The sequence below is a fragment of the Macrobrachium nipponense genome, chromosome 12, assembly GCF_015104395.2.
Source record: "Macrobrachium nipponense isolate FS-2020 chromosome 12, ASM1510439v2, whole genome shotgun sequence".
Lineage (NCBI taxonomy): Eukaryota > Metazoa > Arthropoda > Malacostraca > Decapoda > Palaemonidae > Macrobrachium > Macrobrachium nipponense.
In genome coordinates this window covers 49,072,202-49,097,654 of record NC_087205.1, presented here as the reverse complement: position 1 = coordinate 49,097,654, position 25,453 = coordinate 49,072,202, and the positions used below count along the sequence as shown (strand labels likewise).

The window sequence follows — 25,453 nt, the reverse complement described above, 5'->3', positions numbered from 1 at the left end:
ACTCCATTTCATTAGGTCATCAAATCAGAGTCGGAACTACAAAAATATACGTTTATTCAAAGTAAAGTACTAATTGAATAACTCAGATTCTTATAGGATAATTTAAATGGAATGATAACTCAAAGTTCAAGTAACTTAGATAACCCCCCATGAAATAATAGTCATAATCAGTAATAGTCAACCACCAATTATCTCCTCTCCAAAATAGTTTCCTCCACACAGTCCCCTCACTAGATCCGCCTGTTTAAAAGACAGGGGGGACACACTGATGAGCATACACAATTGTAAAGACAAAGTCAAAAGATTAAATGAAATAGAACATCTTTAAAAAATGTCAAAAAACAGACAAGCCACAACTTTGGCTAAAGCACAGTAACTCTTACCCATCTCAAGCCCAGAATATCACACACACAGAAATAAAGATATAACATCCGCAGAGCTATCCCGGTATTCTGCATTTTCTCCGCGTAACTCTCTCCATCGTTCTGGCTAATACTTGCCATTATGAACGAAAGAGGCTCACACGTACAGACAAATTCACGCCCTTCATCCACACCCCAGGTAACTGGTTGCAGCCAGTTTTCAAAGGCACCTCATGCGTGGGCGTGCGTGCGTTGATACGTGAATGTGTGACCTTAGCATAAACATTAAGGAAATAGACAAAGCTCCTCCTACTTGGGGGATTTAGGGGAAGTGAGGAGACCTTGGTGAAACAGGTAACGGTCATACATCATACGCTCTTCAGCCTACTCCCATTTATATAATTTAAGAAAATACAATAACAAAAATTAAATGAACACATATTTATGACATTCAAGTTCACTTGATATACAATATAATAGGCAGGAAAAGGGTGGGGGTGGGGTTGGGGGGAGATGGGAAGGCCAGGAAAGTGGTTTGAGGTACGGGAAGGGTGAGGTACGGAGGGACGGAATACTAGTAAAGCACATTCAAAAGCATAGGTTGGCAATGCTTGGCAACACCTTGTAAGTCAAGAATTTGACAATGTGCTATATTACCAAAAATTAGGGTGGGGTGTGTCTTGTACACTGTGTTAAAGTAACATTTCGATCAAATAATTAGTTTGAAAGATATTTGAGAAAAATGATGACTCATGATCTCTGAAATACATATTAAATGCTCGCAAGCAATGCTACTTCGTGTTCAAGAGCACAATTTTAAGTAGTCTACAAATCTGGTAAGGATATTCCAATTGCTGATTTGTAAAGTTTTAATTTAGTTCTTCCTTCTTCTTTATTTGGTTTGGTTTATATTATATCCTTTATCATTTCTTGCTTTATTTATTATTAGTGGTATAGTCTCTCAGGAGTGTTTAAATGAGACGTAGTACAAGTTTCTTCCTTCATTCACACTAGAACGATACAGTAAAAATTATAACTTTAACAATCAGGACTACGAATCGAAAAATGAAGTTTCTCTTGACCGCTGCAGCTGTGGGAAATCTGACCTCTTTTTGGGACGGAGGTTTGTGCTGTTCTCTCCTCCGCTGCTGGGCTTCTCGAAGATTCTGCAAAGGAGAATGTCTCACCTAGAATAGATGGAGATAAGCTTTTGTCCCGTCTGTTGGTCATTCATATTGGTTGTGGATCATCAAACGCCGTCCTTTAGGGGTGATGAATTGAATTAATTCCTCCCCTTGTGGGTGGAACTTATGACGTCACCGGAACTGTCGAGTTTCCGGCAAGAGTGTAAAGGTCATGTCACAGGTGAATAATTTTAATAGAAGCACTTAGATTAAAACTTTGTGTGTGTTATGGCTACTGTTCAAGACTCTTCCTGTGACTAATTCTCTCTCTCTCTCTCTCTCTCTGTCTTGTTTCTCTCTCTCTTATATTTACGATAATCTGTCATTTTCATCTTTTAAGCCTTATCATTTTGACAAAATTAGAGAAAAAACAAAATCTGATAATACCTTGAAGACTCAGACTATAATAGAAGGTTGGCCTAAAAATAAGTCCTTGATACCGCAGTCCCTTACACCATATTTCAATTACAAAGATCAGGTTAAGTATATCATAGTTTTACCAGACCACTGAGCTGATTAACAGACCTCCCAGGGCTGGCCCGAAGGATTAGATATTTCTACGTGGCTAGGAACCAATTGGTTACCTAGCAACGGGACCTGCAGCTTATTGTGGGACCCGAACCACATTATATCGAGAAATGAATTTCTATTACCAGAAATAAATTCCTCTGATTCCGCGTTGGCCGAGCCGAGAACCGAACATCAGACCTACGGATTGGCCGAGCGTGAAAACCACTCGTCCAACAAGGAACTACAATTACAGAGATGAACTGTCAGTACAAGATGGAATAATTTTTCGTGGTGATGTGTAGTCATTCCAACATCAGTGAGGTATGAAATAAACAGAAGGTGCATTCTGGTATAACTCTTGTCTACGCCAAGAACGAGAACTAAATATTGTGGCCAGGAATTTCAGCAGAGATTAGATAATATGTTGAACCGTGAGATGTGTGTGCCTGTTACTCTTATAAACAACCTGAAGAGACACTACATCTCCTTGAAGTACCTTCTCGCCCGCCAAAAAGTATGATCTGATATGTTTACTATTGAAGGAAGAAATTACCTATTTACAGTTGATTACTACAGTCAGTTCTTTGAAGTTGATTACCTGCCAGAAACTACATCTGACGCTGTGATCAATAAATTAAAGCGTCATTTTATTCGTCATGGTATTCACGATACTTTGATTTCAGATAATGGTCCACAGTATTTTTCTCATCTGTTTGATAATTTTGCTCGAAAGTGGGAATTTTCTCATGAGCCTATAAGTCCAGGGAACAGCAAAGCTAATGGTGCAGCTGAAGCGGCAGTTAAAATTGCAAAAAATCTAATGAAAAAGTGTAAAAAAGCCAAAGAAGATCCGTACTTGGGACTTCAGAACCTGAGAAATACTCCTCATGAAGGCATAGAAACTAGCCCTGTACAGCACTTAATGGGTAGACGTACGAAAACAGTGATTCCTACAGTTAACACTCGCCTCATGCCATCTAATTTTTCCACTGAAAAAGAAAGGCGAAAACTGATTGACAAAAGATTTGCTGTTGCTGATCATTACTCAAACAGAAAACAGTTGAAACCTTTGTGTATTGGAGACACTGTCAGAGTTCAACCCATTGACAATAGAACAGAAGAGTGGAAACAAGCCACTGTCAGCAAAAAACTTAGTGGTCATAGCTATGTAGTATGTACTGATGATGGAGGAACATATCGTAGAAATAGACAGTTCTTGAGAAAATCTGTAAAATCTAGAGATAAGTCTCCAGAAACTCCTTATTTTAGTTCTGTGACTCCTGTCCCAATTGATATTGATACTAATGCTAGTAATAAAAATAATAGAGATGTTCAGTCTCCATGTAGAACTCCTGATGTGTCAAAAAGTAATAACACTGAGTCAGACATTACAAAATCAAGGTCTGGTAGAGCAATTAAAGCTCCAGAGAGACTAAACCTTCAAGTTCATTGTAAATCTGTGGATTCTCCTCCCTCGGAGCTAGAATAAAGTCTCGTGTCAAGATGTGACATTTTCATTTTTAATAGGTGCCCACAAATGATTATCAACAGGCTGGGAACCAAACATACCGGAGGGTGAAGCCTGAACAAGAAAAATAATTTTACAAGTATTTCATTACAAAATTTAACTCATCTATATATATATATATATTTATATAACATGTAAATCAAAGCATCGCAGCTTTCTTGTACACAAACTTTAAACCTCAGGGGAATATGTTCTCACACGTAACGATAAGAGCTATTACTTTACACTCACTTCATTCTTTTAGAAAACCACCAAAAATTAATCTCATTGCAATAAAACAAGGAAACTAAAGCTGTCTGGTTAGACAATGTTTACATGACTTATAAAGTGACTGCCTAACGGATGGTAAACTTATACTTGGATAAATCTAACACTATCCCAATCTTACAAGTACACCAGATTCTAGCTAACCAAATGGCAAGACCACAGACGCACAGTTGTTTCCTGTATGAGTGCCTCAGGAAGAAGGACGAGTTGTGCTGTGCATGGTCGGTCGTTATCTCTGTTTCAGTGACATACTGATTACATTAGACATTTTTGTCAAATTATTCGCTGCTCAATTCAAATCAAAATATGGTTTAAACTTCTACAAATGAACAAATGATTCTCTACTCCTTTGGCCATTAACTTGTTATACAAAGAAGATCCAACACGCCAAGTAGGCTACCTTCTCAGGGGCATAATTTCAGATTTTTGTTGGGGGCCAAAGACGGTTTGGCGAGTGAAGTGAGCCTTATCAGCTTTATTTATTTATTTATTTTTTTAGCTATTTTATGTGCTTTTTAAGCCACATGAGCAAGGTATTTCAGCAAAAACTATATACTCCCACTACTGTTTGTTTATCTCATCATCACTGGTAGCTATTATAGTAGACAGCCAAGGATCAAGAAACGTAATATTTCCAAGAAATGTCATATATTTATGATTGCACATTTAAAAAGAAACATGCTGTTACTTCTTGGGGCTGGGGGTAATGGGGCAAAGTTGAGGCTTGTGGGGGGGGAGGGGCAAGTTGAGGCTTGTGGCTTTTGGGGGACAGTTGCCCTTCCCCCACAAATTACGCCCCTGTACCTTCTTCTTCCCTGTCTAAATCATGAAGATTTTGTCACAGATAATATGGCCAGTATTAATCACGACATTCTCCATGGCCAAAATTCCGGGGGGCCTTAATCGCAGAAGTTTTCGAGATGGACTAGAGTTTTAGCTCTTCGTCGTGGCCTACACTTGACCTTGGATGCCACGAGATCGGGGGTAGCTCACGGCACAAACATGACAGAAAAATAAAGAGTGATCACTCAAAGAAATAATACATTACATTTACACAAATGAAACTGCTATACAGGGTTTCCAACACCAATTTACAATAGAAATTAGTGCACCACAAGACAGGGTGACACTATTTTCACATCCAACGAACAACTTAACTTTCCCTACTACCTTCAAACTCCTTCCCAATGCCCCACCCTCCAGTTTCAGTATAAGCGTTCGCAATCAATTACACTTGATTCCTTTCAACCCACTGTTTCATTTTGAGTCCCTGTATTATCATGGCTTTTCTTTTTGGTCTCGTATTTTCACTTTTTACATTGTCTGATTGTCCGATAAGAGAACCGCATTCACGATCTTCACTTCTTTCTAGCTCATCAGTTTCTAGAGAAACACTACTTCCCTCATCACTTAACACATGGGGGGGGGGCGTTCGCAAACTCATTACCTGAGTTGATTTCAACATTTGTCACCTTATCATCGTTCCTGTCTTGGTTGTCATCTTCCACGGTGATTTCCAGGGGGACGATGAGATATCTCCAACACACAGTGGTGGGGATCTCCAATGAAAATTGTGCCATTCTTGCAATGAATTCCGGTATTCCTTTTCCCATTGGTCACGGAACATTCTAAGGGTGGTTGTTAGACGAAAGCATAGATGCATGAGTTGCCTTGTGCTTAAAGTTTGACACAAGTCTTAATGCACCAAGACTGTAGGCACCAGGTGAGAGGGAGTCAGCACTTCGTTCACACGAGTATTGCCAGTATACATAGGAGGACTATTATTAACAACCGCCTCTGCCTCCTTCATGATAGTAGGCATCTGCTCCCAGTTGAGGATCATTTTCCTTAGGGTGGTTTCGAGAGTTCGTTACGCCGCTCCCATTAGACGCTCAAAGAAACCACTTTTCCTTGGAGATCATGGTGTCTGGGACTTCCATCGTTTCCTGCACTCACACAGGAACTGCTGAGTTTCTTCTTCGTCATAAATATTCTGTAGAAAGGTGCTGATGGCACAGAAGGTCTGGTGATTGTCTCTGTAGACACAGCCGGGCATCCCATGCGTCGCAGGAATGTTAAAATGAAGGTGGTAGCATCGAGGGTTGTAGGGTAATCTAGGTACACGGCTCTGCTGCCCATGCAAGTCACCAACAAGATGTATGATTCTCGTGCCCCCCTTAGGGACCTCTCTGCACATAAATGTCCTGCATAGGGACTTACATAAATTACATGGATGGCTTTCTTTGCCAAAGAGAGAGGAAGAACGATGCGAGATCGGATATCGTGCTCATCAGATTTACAAAATAAGATGTCATTTTCAATGAAGAACATCTTTATGCATGCACAACAAATCCAGGAGTTCTCTGCTCATACTTCTCACACAAGCTTTGACGACCCTTTTAATCCAGGCATCGGACTTTTGTCCTGCAATCAGCTCTCCCACACTCCAACTGCATAAATCAACCTTGCACTCACTCTGTACTCTCACAGCTGTTTCCTTTCCACTCACACAGTCTCTCTCTTGAGTCGGTGAAACCCTTCCCGTTTTCTATGTGCTCCACTCACAGGTATACTTAAACTACTTGACTGATTACATTGCTGTTCCTTCCTCTTTGCTGCTCAAGTTGTTACTACAGCTATGGCGTTGCTGGAAAGAGCATTGGCTACTTTATTTGTTTTCCCTGCTATATGCTCAATCCCCACAATATCAAACTTCAGTAGCCGCCAATCCAATGACCCTGTCGAGTAGTTAGCTCCCCATTTTTTTAAATAAATCTCAATGGGTGATGATCGGTGTCTATTTTGACTTTATGTCCCAGTAAAAAGTAGCAGTGCCTCTCCAGCATCCATATTATTGTCAATGACTCTCTATTGAAGGTACTGTTTCTCGTTTATGCCCTTTTGATGCCCGAGATGCAAAACAAAGTGGTTTTTCATTTCCTTCATCATCAACCTGAGAAATTACTCCCCTGATTGTGATTGGATTATAATATTGCCAAACTATTATGTTCATATATAACTTAGCGTTTATGTTGAGTTAATCTCTCCAAGAGAGATTTACCTGTGTATCTATAGTATGACTTATCACAGTCCCTACTGGGAATCTCATAATCTCCTATGTTTTTACAAACTGGTTTCTGCTGGACGTTAATTGATGATTTCCCTAATGTGTTTGAATAAGTGAAAAGGAAAGGGTTGGAGTGGCCTAAGGTTTTTGTGATATCTCGTAAATTGTCAACGTGACGGATTACGAATTTGTTTGTGTATTTTTCCTTTTTTTTGTTTTTGCATTATGTTTGGCTTTTTCTATTATGCGCATGGGATATTTTAACAAGGTAAGTTGATTCCTGATTGTTTCCAGTTCTTTGTTAAGAAATTCTGGGGAGCAAATTCTCAGGGCTCTAAGATATAGATTACTTGCCATGCCGAGATTAACTGAAATGTCATGATAGCTGTAAAATTGTATATATGAAAGTGAGAATATCGCTTTTCTGAAGACAGTAATTTCTAGTTGTTATTAGTTCTGATGATTAAGACATCTACAGAGGGGATTTGATTGTTTCCCATTCTACTTTAAATTTTCTTTTATTCCAAGAAGCAGTAAGACAACTAGATGTTTTACGTACTAAGCTGACACAATGTTGACAGAATTTCTCATGATTATCATTAGATGCTTCTGTTCAGAGGTTCAACCGAAGATGCAATTAATTACTACCCTAATACTATTCTCCCTGCAGTTTAATATATTTTTATCTATTTTTTTAATTTAAAAAAAATAAGTGGAATCTCCTCTTTATGTATTTCCTTTTACCTTCTCTTACTTCATCCTGATGAACACCATATTCTTTGGAACCTTGAATTTCAAGTGGGCTTGTTCCAAACGACTAGGTTTCTTCTCTGCATAATAATAATAATAATAATAATAAGAATAATAATAATAATAATAATAATAATAATAATAATAACAATAATAATAATAATAATAGAAATTGGATATATGTATATTGACACTTAAGAATTCACTTGCTTTTATGATATCATTAAGATAAACCAGTTTTCTTAGTGTCCCTTATTTTCCTTTTTTAAGTCCACACAGTGAGGTGCAATGTGTTAAATGCTTGTTCACTCTGTAAGAAGGGCCGATGTCATTTTGGCGCAATCCTAACACTTGCGAGCAAAAAATGTGTTCGTCAAAGATCACCCTGACGCTCGACAGCCCTGATATTTCGAGGTTCTCTGGGCGTTTCTAGTGTTTCTTTCATTCAAGGCTTTGACGGCAAAATCAATACAAACGAAGATTTTCCTAATAAATTCAATGGCAGTTCAAAATCAATGATTATTATAGCAGTGTCTCCTTTCACTCGCACTGACAACGATTTATACAGACATTCGGTTCAGTATTTCACACCTTCGTAGTCGTTTTAATACAACCAATACCATGACAGAAGTATAACCTGCAACCCTGCTTTCTAATACTATTTCTGGGATTTCTTATGAATACATCTTAGTTCATTCTGGAGGAAACATATAAAGATTCTCGACATATTTCAGGTGGCAAATTACGGAATTGGTGGTGAATATAAAGCTCACAGAGACACCCACGGACCCACTAGAACCCCCCCAGATGAAGAAATAGGAGAACGAATTGCTACCATCGTTACTTATCTTGAGGCTCCTCGTGCTGGTAAATAGTCACTTACTTTTTTGTTCCCTTTGCTAATCACACTTTCAGGTTTTAAGTATCATTACTACCCAGATTTTGTATAACATGATGTCGCGAAGTTTCTTCGGCGACTGTTTAGGGACGGGTTCTCTGGCCCGATATTATGGGTCAGTAGATTTACCAACAAGGAAAGTCACCAATCTGTACACAAGAACGAAAGAACTATGATGTTAATTTGCAAATTTTATTTTAAAAATATACCCACTTATACACTTATATCCAAATAATACACCTACTTATACTTATACACTTATATCCAAATATTTACATAATTCAGGCAGCTCTGGCCACTATGGTATCAGGACTGAAGGAAAAGGGTGACCTTGTGGTCGCACAAGTAACACGAAATTTATCACTTGAAATCTAGTTCATCATTGACAATAACACGAAAATCTCCTCGGCACAGAGATCACTGATAATTAAATAACATATTAAACAAATGCCCTAGCTAAGTATTCAATATTTCTTTATAAGTACTCACAGTTACGGTCGCTTGGTGGAAACTGACATTCAGGTGGACGGCCCTCAGACCTGACTTACTCTCACGTCTTATCTCAGGCTAAGGTCTTTAGTGAAGAGAGCGATCGAGTTGTTGTTGTTGTATTAAGCCAACACTTCTTGTTGGCACGGGCCTTTCCCTTGTTCGGCCCGTAGGTGATCTGAAAAGATTCATTAGGTTCATGGTTAGTTTTATGAAATTGGAAATGTTTTTAGTTGTAGAGATAGGAGTGAACAGGGGAAGGATGATGGTGTCAGTAAGAGAGGGCCATCATGTCATATTGTAGCAGAAGTTTGAAAAAATGTGAGGCTTTCGAATATTAGAGAAGCTGTGCAGGTGGGGTTGTCCAACCTTTTGCTCCCTAGGGTCCCTGCGGGAGGATTTCAGTGGTAGGTAAAGTTTAAGAGAATGATAGTGGATGGTGTGGATAGAGCCTTACAGTGAGGGGATGTGATGAGGGTGATTGATGTTACTTTTAGTTTATTTACCTTGGTGGAGGTAGATTGTAGAGCATCTGGGCATGCTCTTCTAAGTTTTCAATGATTGTTTTTGCGACTGCATGCTCAGCATGTTGTGCAAGTAATTCGATTTGAGCGATCGAGCTTGTGTTCTCGCTTTTATAGCACTGCCAACTAGTCATTTTCTATAGTTCGATTTCAACTTTTCCACCATGCGACTATAAGTCGAAAAAAAAGCCAACAACATGAAATAACTGCTTGTGATGCCGAAAAATTAAGTGAAATAATAAATTAATTCAAAAACATTTGCGAAATTTAGAACCATCGCATTTCTGCCACCACTTGGGAAAATTGGAGGGAAAGTTAAGGCCTGAAGGTGGAGTTCTTTATCGGGAAAAAACTGTGCACTAATTTTTTTGCGACACATGAATTAAATGTATTTTATATTAATTATTCTGTTGCAGCCGAATTGTTTACAACCAACATCATTCTATAAACTGACCTTCCATATTTTCCTAGTGCCTGCCCTATGTGGTTCATTCAAACTAACGTGGTAAAAATGTCAAGGATTCGCAAACAAGTCATCTATTCTTGTTTGTTGGAAATAGGCACTGATGCCAGTTATTATTAATCACATCTCGTTATATTTTAGTGGCTTGGAGAAGATATATAAGGGATTTTTTTAAAGATGTCTGGCGACCATTATCTTTAAGTCTGAGGTCAAACATTGGCGATTTCACACCCTGCATGTTGTAACGCCTACTTTTCGACTGAATTATGATCTATTTATGCTCAGTCCCCATGCGCTGTCTCACAGTTCACGACTAGTCCTCGAGTTTGCCGACGTCCACCGAGTGATTGCGGATGTCCAAACTCCAAAGCTGTATTGGGCATAGGCGGTCGAGCCACGACAAATGTCAAAATTTGCAATGTCATGCTAACGTATGAAAGTGTCCTTATGCCCTTCCGACGTACATGAATAAGTCTTCATGTGGTTACAGCAGACGCGGGTAGCACCTCCGACGTACAGTGTCTATTACAACACAGGCGATGTCGTTTGCCCCCTCAGTGTGGGAGGGGAGCCTGCGCAGTAGGTTGCGCAATTCACAGGCATGATTTATCAGACAAGTCTGCTTTTAATTTTTTCGGTTTTGATGAACATATATTTGTAACACAAGATTTTCAGTATTTTATATTATCTAAGACCTTCTCATATACATGAATAACACACAAATCAACCTTAATTGAAATATATATAGTAACAATATCAATATTTCTTACTAGTAACTTTTATTCAGGACTTTCACTAAATCCTCTCTTTAGAAAATATATAAGGCTATCAGCGACTTCACTGCAATCTATACAAGTTATTGTTGTGAAGTATTATAAATGAAAAGGAGCTTTCTATTTCCATTAAAAATTGCAATTTGGATTTCTAATATTCTTGGTATTCTTTGAGTATGTTATATATATAGAGAGAAATATGACATTAAAATTAATTAACCCTTAAACGCCGGAGCGGTAAATAAAAAAATGACTCCCGTATGCCGGAGGGGTTTGAGAGTGAGCGCGTAAGCGGAAAAAATATTTTTTTCAAAAAATCACAGCGCGCTTAGTTTTCAAGATTAAGAGTTCATTTTTGGCTCCTTATTTTGTCATTGCTTGAAGTTTAGTATGCAACCATCAGAAATGAAAAAAATTATCATTATCATATATAAATAATGCGATATATGATAGCGCAAAAACGAAATTTCATATATAATTGTATTCAAATCGCGCTGTGCGCAAAACGGTTGAAGGTAACAAGTTACTTTTTTTTTCGTTGTAATGTGCACTAAATTGCAATCATTTTGATATATAACACATTGTAAAACAATCAAAAAGCAACACAGAGAAATATTATCACAAAATAATGCATGAATTCGTAACGCGCTTACGTAAACACATATTTTTTTCAAAAATTCACCATAAATCTAAATATTGTCCTAGAGACTTCCAATATGTTTCAGATGAAGACAAATGATTGAATATTACTATACTGTAAGAATATTAGCTTACAAATGCAGTTTTCGACCATATCTGACGAGCTAAAGTTGACCGAATGTCAAATTTTTTATATATATATTTTTTTATATGCAATTATTTCGGAAATAAGAAAAGCTACAACTTTCAAATATTTTTCGTTTTATTCTACATGAAATTGTGCACATTTTCATATATAAAACTCTATGAAATTCCTAATATGAAACGGAGCAAATATTCCGAGAATGGGACTTACGCATTTCGGAGATTTGTGGCGGAGAATCCGCGCGCGGAGGGAAGGAAAGTTTTTTTTAAAAATTCACCATAAATTTAAATATTGTGCTAGAGACTTCGAATTTGTTTCACGATGAAGATAAATGACTGAATATTACTAGACTGTAAGAGTTTTATCTTACAATTGCGTTTTTCGACATTTCGGTAGAGTCAAATTTGACCGAACGTGGTTTTTTTTGTCTATTTATCGTGATTTATATGCAAATATTTCGAAAATTGAGAATAGCTACAACCTTCAACTATTTATTGTTGTATTATCATGAAATTGCGCACATTTTATATATAAAACGTTATGTAACGGCTAATTTAAAATGGTGCAAACATTACCACAATCGCACGTATGATTTTTTCGGAAGAGTTACCGCGCGGACGTAAAGAAAATGTTATTTTTTTTCATAAATTCACCATAAATCGAAATATTGTGCTAGAGACTTCCAATTTGTTGCAAAATGAAGGTAAATGCTTGAATATTACTAGAATATAGGCGTTTTAGCTTACAATTGCGTTTTTCGACCATTTCGGTAGAGTCAAAATTGACCGAAGGTTGAAAATTTTTCACTTATCATTTTTTATATGAAAATATTTCAAAATTGATAAAAGCTACAACCATGGGTTGTTTTTAGTTGTATTGTGCATGAAATTGCGCACATTTTCATATATAAAACTTTATGTAACGGCTAATTTAAAATGGTGCAAACATTACCACAATCGCATGTATGATTATTTTCGGAAGAGTTACCGCGCGGACGTAAGGAAAAAGTTTTTTCATAAATTCACCATAAATCGAAATATTGTGCTAGACACTTCCAATTAGTTGCAAAATTAAGTTAAATGATTGAATATTACTAAAATATAAGAGTTTTAGCTTACAATTGCGTTTTTCGACCATTTCGGTAGAGTCAAAGTTGACCGAAGGTTGAAATTTTGGCACTTATCGTTATTTATATGAAAAATATCTTAAAACTGATAAAAAGCTACAATCATGAGTATTTTTTTGTTGTATTCTACATACAAATGCGCACATTTTCATATATAATACTCTATGTAACGGCTAATTTAAAATGGTACAAAAATTATGTCAAAGTGACGAAATAATTTCAGAGATGTGTCACAGATACTTTTTTAGTGCGGCAAGAAAGAAATTCGCGCTTGCGCGCCTGCGTAACGATTGTAAACAAAACAACACCTTGATCCGTGAACTCCCAGCATCCCCCAAGGCGCGTGATTCAAGAGTTTTCGGCTGGTAGGCCTAAAAGTATTTTTCCGCGAATTTTTAAAAAAACTTTTGTATGTCGACGTAAAACTCACAAGCAAATATGTTGGATAATAATATGTTACAATTGCTCAATTTATTTGTATTTATAAAGTTATTTGATTTAATTTTAGAATTTATGTACAGGCATTTTCTATTGCTTTCTTCTTTAATTATACCATTGAATTTTCCAAGGAACGGAACCTTCAGGGGAGTTTACGTAATCATGAAGGTGATCACATTGAGCCCTGCTAATCAGGGATGCTTCTGGGCGGGTTGGGAAAGTAGGTTCGGTAACATTTCGTCAGATCTCCAGTGATGAGGTAGGACTTCATGTGTTACCGAGTCTCCTTGATCTGCATCAGTGGTGGCACTAGGATTTCTTGTTAAAGCCTCGTTGACACGGGGCTAGTTTAGCAGCCGCTAGTGCTAGCGACCTGTGAACTACCCCTCTACTTGCCAAATGTCAACTCAAAGTTAGTGAGCTTGCCACTTGCCAGGATAGTGGCAAGTGAAGTTGATGTCCTGGCCACTCTACTAGCTACATATGCCGGTCACGTGACCCACTAGCAGCCACAACCGTCACAATGTCAATGTCAAGTTGTCCAGTGGCAGAATGGAATTTTTGGTGAAACCTTGTTTCAGCAGATAACAGTTGTTTTTTTGGTTTTTCTTGTTAGCTAGACCCTACTTATCATAAAACAACTGGGTGCAGGAGGAGCACCCTTGTGGAAAATTTTTTATTGCTATGATTTAAAATGGCAGCCATTGCATATTAGGGAATATTAGTTTTCAGCCATATCTTAATTTCTGTTTAACATATAAGCTTGAGTTTTGACAAAATTCATGTTTTTGTTTAAAGAAGTGTAAAAAGTGTACTATCAGAAGTTATAATGTTCTGTTTGTTTATATTCTGGGCTTTTCTTGGGAAAAAATCATTAACCCTTTGGTTGCTTGCGTCAAGATATCTCGACCCAACCCACAATAACAGTAACGAAGTCGCGAAGGTTCCGAAACAATCCCTTCCAGCCACTGTAAAATAAAAAAAGCAAGTTTACCTCTGCAAATTATGAACTTCATTTTTTCTTTCCTTTTACCCATCTGGGAAAATCACAAAGGCAGCAATTCTCATACCATATGGTGGTGAATGTCTACAAAAGCATGTGGATTCTCAGCTGGTCTACTGCCAACGCATCATGTGTCACTATTATTCAACGTTTACATACTCTTAGAATAATGAATTGCTGGTGTTGCGATGTAAAACTTGTGCTATTTTTCCAGATACTGCTTGTATTATGTGGATTCTATGTCAAAGTTGCCTGTTCACTGCAGGAGGAGTTCTTAAGAGGCAATCATGTTATGCATCACCAACCTGTTTGGTCATATCAATACTGTTACAATACATAGGGTTCTGGGGTATAATGGATATAACTCTCAAATCATCTGCACTGAAGCGATGGGCATATGGCCTTCATATAGTATGTGCACAGCTAAAGAAAAGTGTTATGTCGTTATCTGATATAGATATGAAGCAAACAGTTACAACAGACAAGGAGGGTGCATCAAGGATCTCGAATGATGGCACAGATAGATAAAAGATTTAGAATAACCTGGAAACCTGCATGCCTTGTTGGCGGCCAAAAATAAAGTCAGAGAAAAACAAGTCACAATTTTGGCTAGGAAAGAAAGTCACGGGAGAAAAAAGTCACATTAAAATATGGTGGATGGTAATAAAGTCACAGGGAAAAATTCGGAATATTTCATGTGGCCATTAACTTTATGATATTTATAGTCTATTGTTTGTGTTTTTACGGTAATCCCAACGAGCTTGTACTAAACACGCCGCAAAGGTGGTTACATAGTGTGTTAAAAAAAAGCCCAATGGTCTTGTGCTAAACATACCTCAAATGTGGATACATGGATACATACCGGGTTAAAACCCTTGGGGGTCACTATCTAGGAAATTTTAATGTCCCTTTTTTTTCCTGTGACTTTTTATACCTGTGATTTTTTTTTACCTGGTGCCTTGTCAACATTGTCACTGGAAGGATATCACCTGCATCTGTTAATGTTGATAACTCTGTCCAACTGGGGGAAGAGTTGATGAGGATTTATGAAGAAGGTTGGCCTCAAAGTCACTCACGAAGAGAGTGGCAACCATGTCTGTTAAATTATATGACACATCACTGATCTACTCCAGGGTATTATGTTTACAAAAAGTTCGAAACAATACATATGGACGATGGTCTGGGACATGAACTTCCCAGTGTTCCAGCATCAGTGTTTGATGAATCTGGCAAGATGTGCCTCACAAAATCTAAATCTACATTGAAGACAAAACTTCTAGTTAAGCTCACAAATCATAAATCTGTTCTTCCAGATGCAATAGTTCTAGATGGATGTGCTGTTCTGTGGATAGTCCACTGGCCTTTCCATGGACTTGTTCATGACTGTATAAAGATTATTGTAGGTTACATTATGTACTCACCTTCAGAATGTCGATACATATTCAATCTTTAATAAATACTATGTTAACAGCATCAAGGAAACTTACCATGGTAACAACACTCCCATCTCAAAAGGTTTGTCTCACTGTTACTGAGAAGAAGCTTCAGTTAATCAATCCTATCTGTGAATATGTTTGAGAGATAAATGACCTATTACCAACTCCAACAGAGATCTGTAATGTTTAAGGAAGAGATCTGATCTTCGTACAACACCCGAGGAAGCAGTGTGGTCATCATCCATCAGGTCATTCATCGAGCTAGTTCTGGTAAACACAGTATATGTGTCATTGCTGATGACAGTGATGTGTTTGTTTTGCTACTTCATTATTACAAAACATAACTCACATGCATTCTGGTTATGACTGGTTCAAGTTCAGGAGAAAAATGTGTTGACATAAAGGCCACAGTTGAGAAGCACAATGTTTTAGCTGCTTATGTGCTTTCAGGATGTGACAGTCTTGTTTGTGGGGAAATGGGAAAGAAACAGTTCTAAAGGTCAAGTCTCAATGCACAGCATCCATAGCATCATGTTATGGATTTCCAAGTAAATCCCATATAACATCTCTTTGATACATAGTTTGGAGAAACTAGATGGCCAACCACAAGCTCAATTCTGCTCCAAATCTAAGGGTACTGCCTCCTACTAAAGAAGCTTTTGAACAGCATGTGTATAGAGCCCACCTGCAAGATTTGGAGATGTGCCTTTGAAGCTGATTCACCTGTGCTTGATCCTGTGCATTATGGCTTGTGGCACATAAACACTGACACAAACAAACTGGAACCAACCACCTTGCCATCAGACGTATCACCTATTCCTCTATCAGTACTAAAAATGATTACATGTATATACACATCATTACATTGTTGTTCCACTGCATGCATCCTCGCTCAATTTCTGCTTCCAGGGAAGAAAATTATGATGAATATGTCGAAGGTGATGATGCTGATACAGGCAGAGTGAGTTGAGGTGGATTCATCCGATAATGACCTGACATAAAATTGTAGAATTATCCCTGTATATTCATAGTACCGTATTGTATTTGATTGAATTTGATATATGAACAGTTGTATGATATGATGATATGTATCTTTGACCTCATATGAGATTGAGAAATATTGGCTTTATACTTGACAAAGATTTGTGATATCTATCTTCATTAATTATAATAGTCTGAAAATAATGAAAATATGATCATTTGGATTCCCCGATTGTATTCTTTGTCTACCAAAACATACATTTTGCTGCCAAATTCAAGTCTCTATATCAGTTAGAAGCACGAGTATAGTGAAATTTAGATTTTCTGATAGCCACCAGCCGCCATTTTGAATTTCCTCAATAAAAAAATTTCCCCAAGGGTACAAGTATTGCACCCGGTTGTTATATCGTACGTAGTTTCGAATCTACCAGAAAAAAATTTAAAACATCTGTTATGTGACAAAACAAGGTTTAGTGATTTTCCACTGGGCTAAAGTTGCCGCTTTGCTGGACAGTATTCATTACCTTCCCTGAATACAAACATGTGCAAGAAGTGGAATTCAGATGAAATTTCTACGTTTTTGGAAATATATAAGGAATATGAATGACTGTGGGATATAAGGCACACTCATTACATGAATAGGAGCAAGCTTGGCATGGCTATTAATATACGCGCCAAAGTTTTGATCAAGGAAGGCCTTCGCGTTTCCAACTTTGGTGTTTTAAGGAAGAAAATTAAGGTTTTCAAAACCGTTTGTAGACAAAAACTGATGAAAGTTGAAAAATCGAAAAAAAGTGGAGCAGGACTGGATGATATTTACCAGCCTCGACTGTCATCATGCAACAGTAAGCTAGGCTTCATCCTCAAATTTGCCAAGTTTATGTTGTAGCAAACTTCATTATACTATTTCCTGTCACTAAACAAATTATGGTGCAGATTGAATTAATACCTAGATAAGATTAGGAGTATCTGGATGTCGAGTGAAATACTGTTGCTTTTCCTACTTTTTTACAACATGAAGTAGGCTACGGCCTTTCACAGTGATGGCATACATGATTAATCGTAGAGTAATAAATGGTTGAAACTATAATGAAATTTATCTATTTTTGCAGCTAATACCCACCCACTTGCTTGTGAGTAGTTAAAGGGCTCGAAAAGGTAATAACACCACCCTCATGCACATGTCTTTCATATTCCGTAGGAGCTTCAGTGGCCAATTCAGTAAGTAGTGTACTGGAGCCTCCTAAACTTTCTCTCCATTGAATCCACTTCCTCAGCCATACTGTATGTTTTTTCTTGCTTTTATTTTTCACAATCATTTCTAATTCGTTTACCAAAAATACAACTGCTGCGTCAATTGCTACATCCATGGTACTGGACATCTTGATAGCTACTGGCTGCAAACACTTTCCCGCTAAACTATCCTAGTGTCAAAACTTACTTGCTGGGTAAGTTAACTTGCAGCTAGAACAAGCGGCTCTTAAACTAACCCGTGTCAACTTGGCTTAAAATCAGGTTATGCAACACACATGCGGCTAACACAGTGGCCTCGGCACAATCATACCGAAGTTGACTGGGGGAGTGAAATACTCAGAATCTGTGGGAGACAAATGGAAAATATTGATTTAATTATTACATGGTAAACGAAAGGTATTCTATGTTAAAAACTTATGATTTATGTAAAAAACAATTTGGTTTACAAAGGTATATCGTTTTAGTATGCTTTTAAAAAAGCAGACCGAATAAAGACAACATAATAATTGTGAACAATATCTACCTGTTTGCTAATATACCAAAGGCATTCTCCACTGTACATCATGCACTGCTCAGCCAGTAATTATAGATGCGCTCATGTGATGTTAGATTTCGTACAGGGTATGGCTTCATCATATACTTTTTCAAAGCGAAAGTCATCTCCAACGAAGAAATAGGTGACTGGGGGTTTGTCTTCACTTTTGTTTGGCAATCTTTCAGGGGCAGACAGATTAGCCTCATTTCATCACGCATTTGGCAGAGCTGTTTTCAAAAACACACCAGCGTTCGATTCTTGGGCATTCCATTTTAGAATTATAGAATAGAATTTTATATAGTTGCAATAATGAGTTCTCACTTGATTCTGATGTGTGTGGGAAATTCCAATGTTCTTGAAACCCACGGGCTACCATCTTCCATTCCTCTGGGGTCGTGGGCAACTAAATCAACTCGTCTCCAAAAGCAGCCACTGTGGCCTTACAAGTCTTAGGGACAATACTGCTGATTGTGTTGTGGGCTACTTGGAATTAGAAGGACAGGCTCTTGAAGGAATCTCCAGTTGTAAGGAAATGTAGGGTAACTGCAACATGCAGGCCTGGGCAAAATAGGTCTTCTCTAGAATGTGAGGATCTTCTTGATGTAAGGCATGACCATTTCGACAATTTCATTAAGGTCCTCTGTTATGCTTGCAAAGTTGTGGTACAGTCCTGGAGTTTCAGTTGCCAATTCTCTCATTAGATTGTCATAATAACCTTTCTCCTCTCTTCTTTGTAAGTATGACCACATCCAGCGTCAGATTCTTCTGTGCTTCCTGGCCTTTTCTTTCTTTTGGTCCTGCAAGCACTTCAGCAGTCTTAACTGCAAAAGGAGATAATAAAAATTCACCATGGCTAGTGCTAATTCAGGGTGATGGAAGTTGTCAACAATCAGGATGACAAATTGCCGGTCCTGAAGGTCCATCTCGTTCCTCTGTCTGTGTCTGGAATGGGAATGATTGCCGAATTCCCACCAGCTCTTTAAATCCCCATTCCAATTTGTTCACAACACAGTCCTTTTGTGTGTCAGCATATGCCTTTAGGTATGTCGGGAATAAGTCTTAATGCCTTCGCAACAGTCACAAGTACCTTTCCAACAGTCGCAGCCCGCAAAAAACTGTTTAAAGTGGGCGTGGCCTAGAATATTGGCGACATACGCGTGCGACTGTGTATGTCGGCAATTTCACCCCGATGTACGCACGGATGTTGCAATTGTACATTGCATGGGTCGTGCTAAAGTCGCAATCAGCTGATTTTCCTTTTTTTTTTGTCGGCGAACCAAGCCATTGCAACATGCGCAGTGTGAAGTCACCAATGTTTGACCCCATCTAAACTAACACCTTTGAAATTTTTCCAAAACTAAGCACATTTTATCGGTTTATTTGGAAGTAGCTGTAATTCTAACAGATCTGAGGATATACTGAACAGAGCCTATTCTAAGTGGTTGCATGAAAGCAAGTGCTACAGTTATAAACTAATTCCCTTTACTGTAGCTCTGTCTAATGTTGTTGAGAAATATATCTTTCAACCCTTATTTAAGTACTACGAATCCAGTGAGTTTACATTTTGTAACAAGAACAGTTAGCTGGCACCCATACTGCCATTTTAATCCTACTAATTACGACTAAATCATCATCGTCTGCAGATATGAGTCAAGGCGTGCACAAACTAATTCTGGTGCTGCCTTTGACTAGGGTCATTCACATGGTTCCCATAAATAAGCTTTGTAGTTAGTAATTGGAAGCTATATACCTGATGTCAATCTTAACATCTAAGTGATTAGGGACAGGGTGTTGATGATGATGTTTCTATTGCCCCCCGTAGACGTGTACCAGGACCATTTTTTATTTTATCTTTCGCTTGTGACTTGATTGTAGGTTTAGATAAGTGACTCTCAGACTGGGTGGCGTGTGTCACAGGCAGTTCTTAGGGGTGCCGCAAGATTGTCATGAATTTTGTCTTGGCTAGTCAACTCAGTCAACATTTGTTAAAAAAAAAAAAAGTTTTCAGAAGTCATCATATGACCAATATTAGTGTGTCTACTCTAAAATACACACACGCACACACACAGATATATATATATATATATATATATATATATATATATATATATATATATATATATATATGTGTGTGTGTGTGTGTGTGTGTGTATATATATTCTTTTGGTGAAGAAGGGGTGCCACGGTAATGACTACATTATCTAGGGCGCCATCAATAAAAAAAAGATTGAGAATCACTGGTTTAGATAAATACGATAGTTCATAAACGCTGCTCTCGTTACAGTTATGCGTATCACTTAAGTATAAAATAAAGTTGCTGCAAGTCTTATTAGTATTGATAGATTAGTGATCTAATCAAGGTGTTATGAGGAGGCTTGATTTTAACAAAATAAAATCTTACTTGATTAGGTAATCTCAGACTGTGCCTCCGCATATTATGATTCGCTTGTGCAGGTAACCCTGTCGTACAAATCTATAGAATTTGACGTAGAGACCCTCTCGCTTGGATGAAAATAATTTGCACTGTTGTCAGTAGCTAAAGCTTGATGGTGGTGTATGTTCACGTGTCTCAGATGCTTATGCCTCCATTTTCTGAAGTTTTCCGTTTCCCCTGTCTGAATGTCAGCAGTTTCCAGAAATCTTATTTCTTTTGCATTATATTGCTCTAAATATAGTCGTGATTTAAATTTCCTGACAATGGTAATCATGACTTTAACAACAGCCAGGCTATGTTTTCATTCGCCCAAAGACTTTCATTATCGTCTCACGCGTTTGTTTCGCAAAGGTTTTACTCCGAGCGTCACATTTCACGTAGTTATTGGGATTTTGCCCGATACCAAAAGTCTTAAGTACCCTCTACCGTGAAACTGAGGACTGTGTTCCCTGAAGCATTAATGATTCCGACAGGGCCAGACTAAAGGGTGGCCCATGTTGGCCAGGGCCCCAAACCCCTACCCAGAGCTCTGTTTAATTACCTTAAATATGCATAATATCATCCTCATTTAAGATAACTCTAAAGTAATGAAATTTTTTAGGGACTTCTGAAGCAGCGTTACCTATAAGATATTTCAGATGATCCAAGGAAAGTTTTAAATCGAGTTTAACATTGGTAAGAACTGAAAAACCTGATCTGAATATCACTGTTTTGACATGGGGCAACCCTGAGAGAATTCTTGGCATCTAAGCGTAATTCTTCAGGCGGTCATGAGAAGAAGAGTCAAACCCTGCCAGGTTCTGCAGAATACCTTCACACTCGAAATCAGCAGTGCAATACTTGCGTAAATCCACTGGGCTATGGTCTGGCAAAACAAGCATAGCTCAGACCATTGATCTTTTCGCAACTTACCTCAATTAACGAACGCAAGAAGGCGTATGAATTGATGTCAGATCGGCTGTGCTGCTTCGGATAACTGAAGAAATGTTCAAAGCAAAAAAGAAATTATTGGATGTTTATCCCAACGATCTTGAAGCTTCATTTTCCAATGAGTTCATCCAGTTGCCTTTTTTTTTTTTAATCACAAAGAGTACTGAGCTTTTTCTGTACAAACTTATCTACGATAAGAATGTTCTTAATATTTTCCCCAACATGGAAATAGCCTTGGGAATGTAGTACTCAGTTGTAAGTAATGGTGAGTAATACAATGCTTAACGTTCGTTTTCCAAGTTGAAATTGATTGAGAATCGACAAGCTTGACGGGAGCAACTTGTGAATTTGACTATCATAAGCGTTGTGTCAGACTGCATTTGCTCATTGGATTTTGAAGATATAATACCTGCACTGTAAAATTTCTGCGTTGTGCAACTTGGTGGAAAGATTTAATAAAATTATTATACACTTAAAAGCTGTAAATATATCTACGTTTAATATCATTTTCGGTTCCACTTCAGGATAAGACATCTCATTTTAGGTGAACGAGATAGTGGGACCCTGTTTGTGGTAGGAAAGGGTAACTCCAGAATAAGGAAAATCTTGGGGGATTTGGGACTCCAGGTGTTGGGGGACTGAAGCACGACACCGATTATCGCACCATAAGGGAAGTGGGACTAGAGGGAACTCCAATTTTAGACTGAAAACTCATTAAGTATTTTTTCTTGGTGCATAATCATTCAATGAACATCAGAAAAAACTACCGTTGATTTGCACACAAAGACCCTTCGAGTACGTCCACACACCTTAACCTCTGAAATATGAATATTTTCTAGACAACAAAATCACTGACTGCATTTCCGAAAACGCTGGAAGTGGAAGACTATCTAAATCGGCGCTGTTTATTTTATATCGAAACTGTTTTAGAGAAAATATTTGATATTTTTCCTCATAAGAAATTCGTAGTCATATTACTTACGTAATGCAAAATGCAGTGTCGTCAAGTAGTTCCTTGCAGTCCTCCTAACAGAGGCAATGCAGATCTCTTCTTATGGCGTGACCTTGGGCTTGATTCGTTCAAAGTGAGGAAGAGGGTGCTTCATTCACGCCATTCAGAAGAACAGATGCTCATAGCATTGATTCTGGGGTGGAATCATGATTGACCGATCGCCGATGGGCCTTGTTGCCCCTTCAGTGAACAATGATAATGCAGGCAAAGTTGTTCCACCATACTTTATGGAATAATAAATCATTTAAGCTAAATTCATTGCGTCTGAAACTTTAGGGAAAACTCATTTTGTTTTTAAATTTTTGTCCAAAATATTGAGTTGCGTTTGATTGCGAATAATCTAGAAGACCTTTGTCTTGCGGGTAAAGTGTCGAATATTTTGACGTATTCTTGAAAATGTTTGTAGTCCAGTGTGTTCTTTTTCTAATAACGTAGAGGACCGAATCTTCAAAGGGAGGGAGTGCTGATGCTATTACCTGATGCAGATTTCCTTGTTCAAGATCTTCATCTTTTAGGCAAATAGTCAGGTATGTGAGATCCCTGTCTAAGATTCTCGCCAGACGGAAGAAGCCCTGATTCTTCTGGTAGGTAAGAATGCCATATTCCTTAACAAGAGGATGGGAGACTGGAGCTATTATAATTATAGGAATCGTCTCGCCCCCGGGTTTTTCTTTATAATCATGCATTGCTATTCTCAACAATGACTGGTTTTTATCTTTCCCAATCCCGGATAAACAGGGGGGGAGTGGAGTCAGGAAGGGCATCCGTCTGTAAAACATCTGCCAATACAAATTCTGATATAAGCCGGTGGAAAAGGATTATTAGAGCAATGATTAAGATGAGAAGATTTTTCTTTTTAAAGAGCCCGTAACTGCGCCTGTTGCGCTTGCCATATATTTCAGAACATCCGTCTGATAAATTGTAATCATGCTCTTAATTGTAGATGTACGTAGCTAGTCAGTTTCGAAAGAAACTAGTTCTGTCAACTATCACAAGAAGACAATTTTCTGCTATTGTAGCTCGTCATTTGATCACTTTAGACTTCTTTAATACATTAGTGTTTTTCATTTATGTCTTTGTATGACTTTTGCTTATAATGACAAGATTATATTTAGTGAAAGCTAAAGCTTGAAAGTGTAGAAAGCGCAGTAATGAACTCCAAAGTCGGTTGCCAGTTTCAGTATTTCATTTCCCTAATTTATTTAAAGATAAGTTTCATGTAGAGGTGGGAATCTGTGCCAAAAGTATGCTTGTTATAATTTATATATGAATGTTAGGGAGCAGGGCTTGGCATTACTTCCACTCCTCCTGAAATTATCTGATTATTGCACAGTCGTTTATTTTGTACGAGAGATTTGAATCTGGTAAGTTACGTTTTTGTTAAATTTAAGAAAAACTTAATCTTTCTGTAATAAAGATAAATATGAAAACCCTATTCTCATGACAATATCTATCGACTGCTTTATTGCATTGATTTCTCCTTCAAAAGATTTCATACATTAGTGATATCAAAAAGTGCTTTCAACAACGTAGGAAATAGTCTTCGATGCAGTGTCGGAACTAGGTCATATGGGCCATGGTGCAAATTTTTTGAGTGGCTCTCTATCATGAAAAGCAAAATTAATTGCCATTACCTGATTTACCAGTAACTAACGCTCATAAATAAATCAAAACACACATTTATATTTATATGATTTGTGGGTATTTATATATACCTGCATATGCATCTATACTGTATAAAACACACACACACACACACACACACACACACACACATATATATATATATATATGTGTGTGTGTGTGTGTGTGTGTGTGTGTGTGTGTTTATACAGTATTGATGCATATGCAGGTATAGGAGATTGGTCGCCAAACCCAGCCTTTACGAAAGTCGCGGTCTGAAATCGCCAATGTGTGACCCAGGCTTAAGATATATTGCTGAAAATTTCAAAATAATCTTTCCCAAGAATTTACTTACTGCATCCGATGCTGAGCTATATAAAAGAGCCGTAACTTTAAATAAAATATAAAGGGAAGATATTTCTACAGAATTTCCAGCTCAGTTGTTTTCCTTCCGCCAACATTTCAGATCACATTTTGAAAATATGACTACACTTTCTAAACTCTGCTTTATAGATATGTGAAAACGGTGTCATGAGTTCAAGCTCTCTTGAAGTCCTATATGTAATCACTTTATTTCTAACGATCCCTGTTGTTGGCGCAAGTGCTGAACGATCCTTTTTAAAGCTCAAAATGATCAAAACTTATTTGAGAAGCAAGATGGCGCATGAACGATTGAGGTGACTGCGTTATATCGATTAAAAATAACATGGCTAGAAACATAAACTTAGAAGAGGTAATCAAAAACTTCGCTGATATGAAAGTAAGAAAGGTTGACTTCTAATAATTCGGTAAGTTTTTAACATTTTCACAAAAACACAAACGCAATATATATATATATATATATATATATATATATATATATTATATATATATATATATATATATATATACTACACACACACATATATATATATATGTGTGTGTGTAGTATATATATTAATATATATATATATATATATATGTATATATATATTATATATATATATATATATCTATATATATATATATATTGCGTTTGTGTTTTTGTGAAAATGTTAAAAACTTACCGAATTATTAGAAGTCAAACCTTTCTTACTTTCATA

The 25,453-nt window shown here is 37.5% G+C and overlaps 1 protein-coding gene across 1 annotated transcript in view; it reads left to right on the top strand.

Moving 5' to 3' along the window:
* The window catches only part of LOC135224794 (prolyl 4-hydroxylase subunit alpha-2-like), a 96,009-nt gene that overhangs the window by 59,638 nt on the left and 10,918 nt on the right, over positions 1-25,453 (top strand). The window contains exon 9 of the mRNA XM_064264119.1: positions 8,403-8,535. Within this exon, the coding sequence (XP_064120189.1) occupies positions 8,403-8,535 (133 nt within the window). The remainder of the gene's footprint in view (positions 1-8,402; positions 8,536-25,453) is intronic.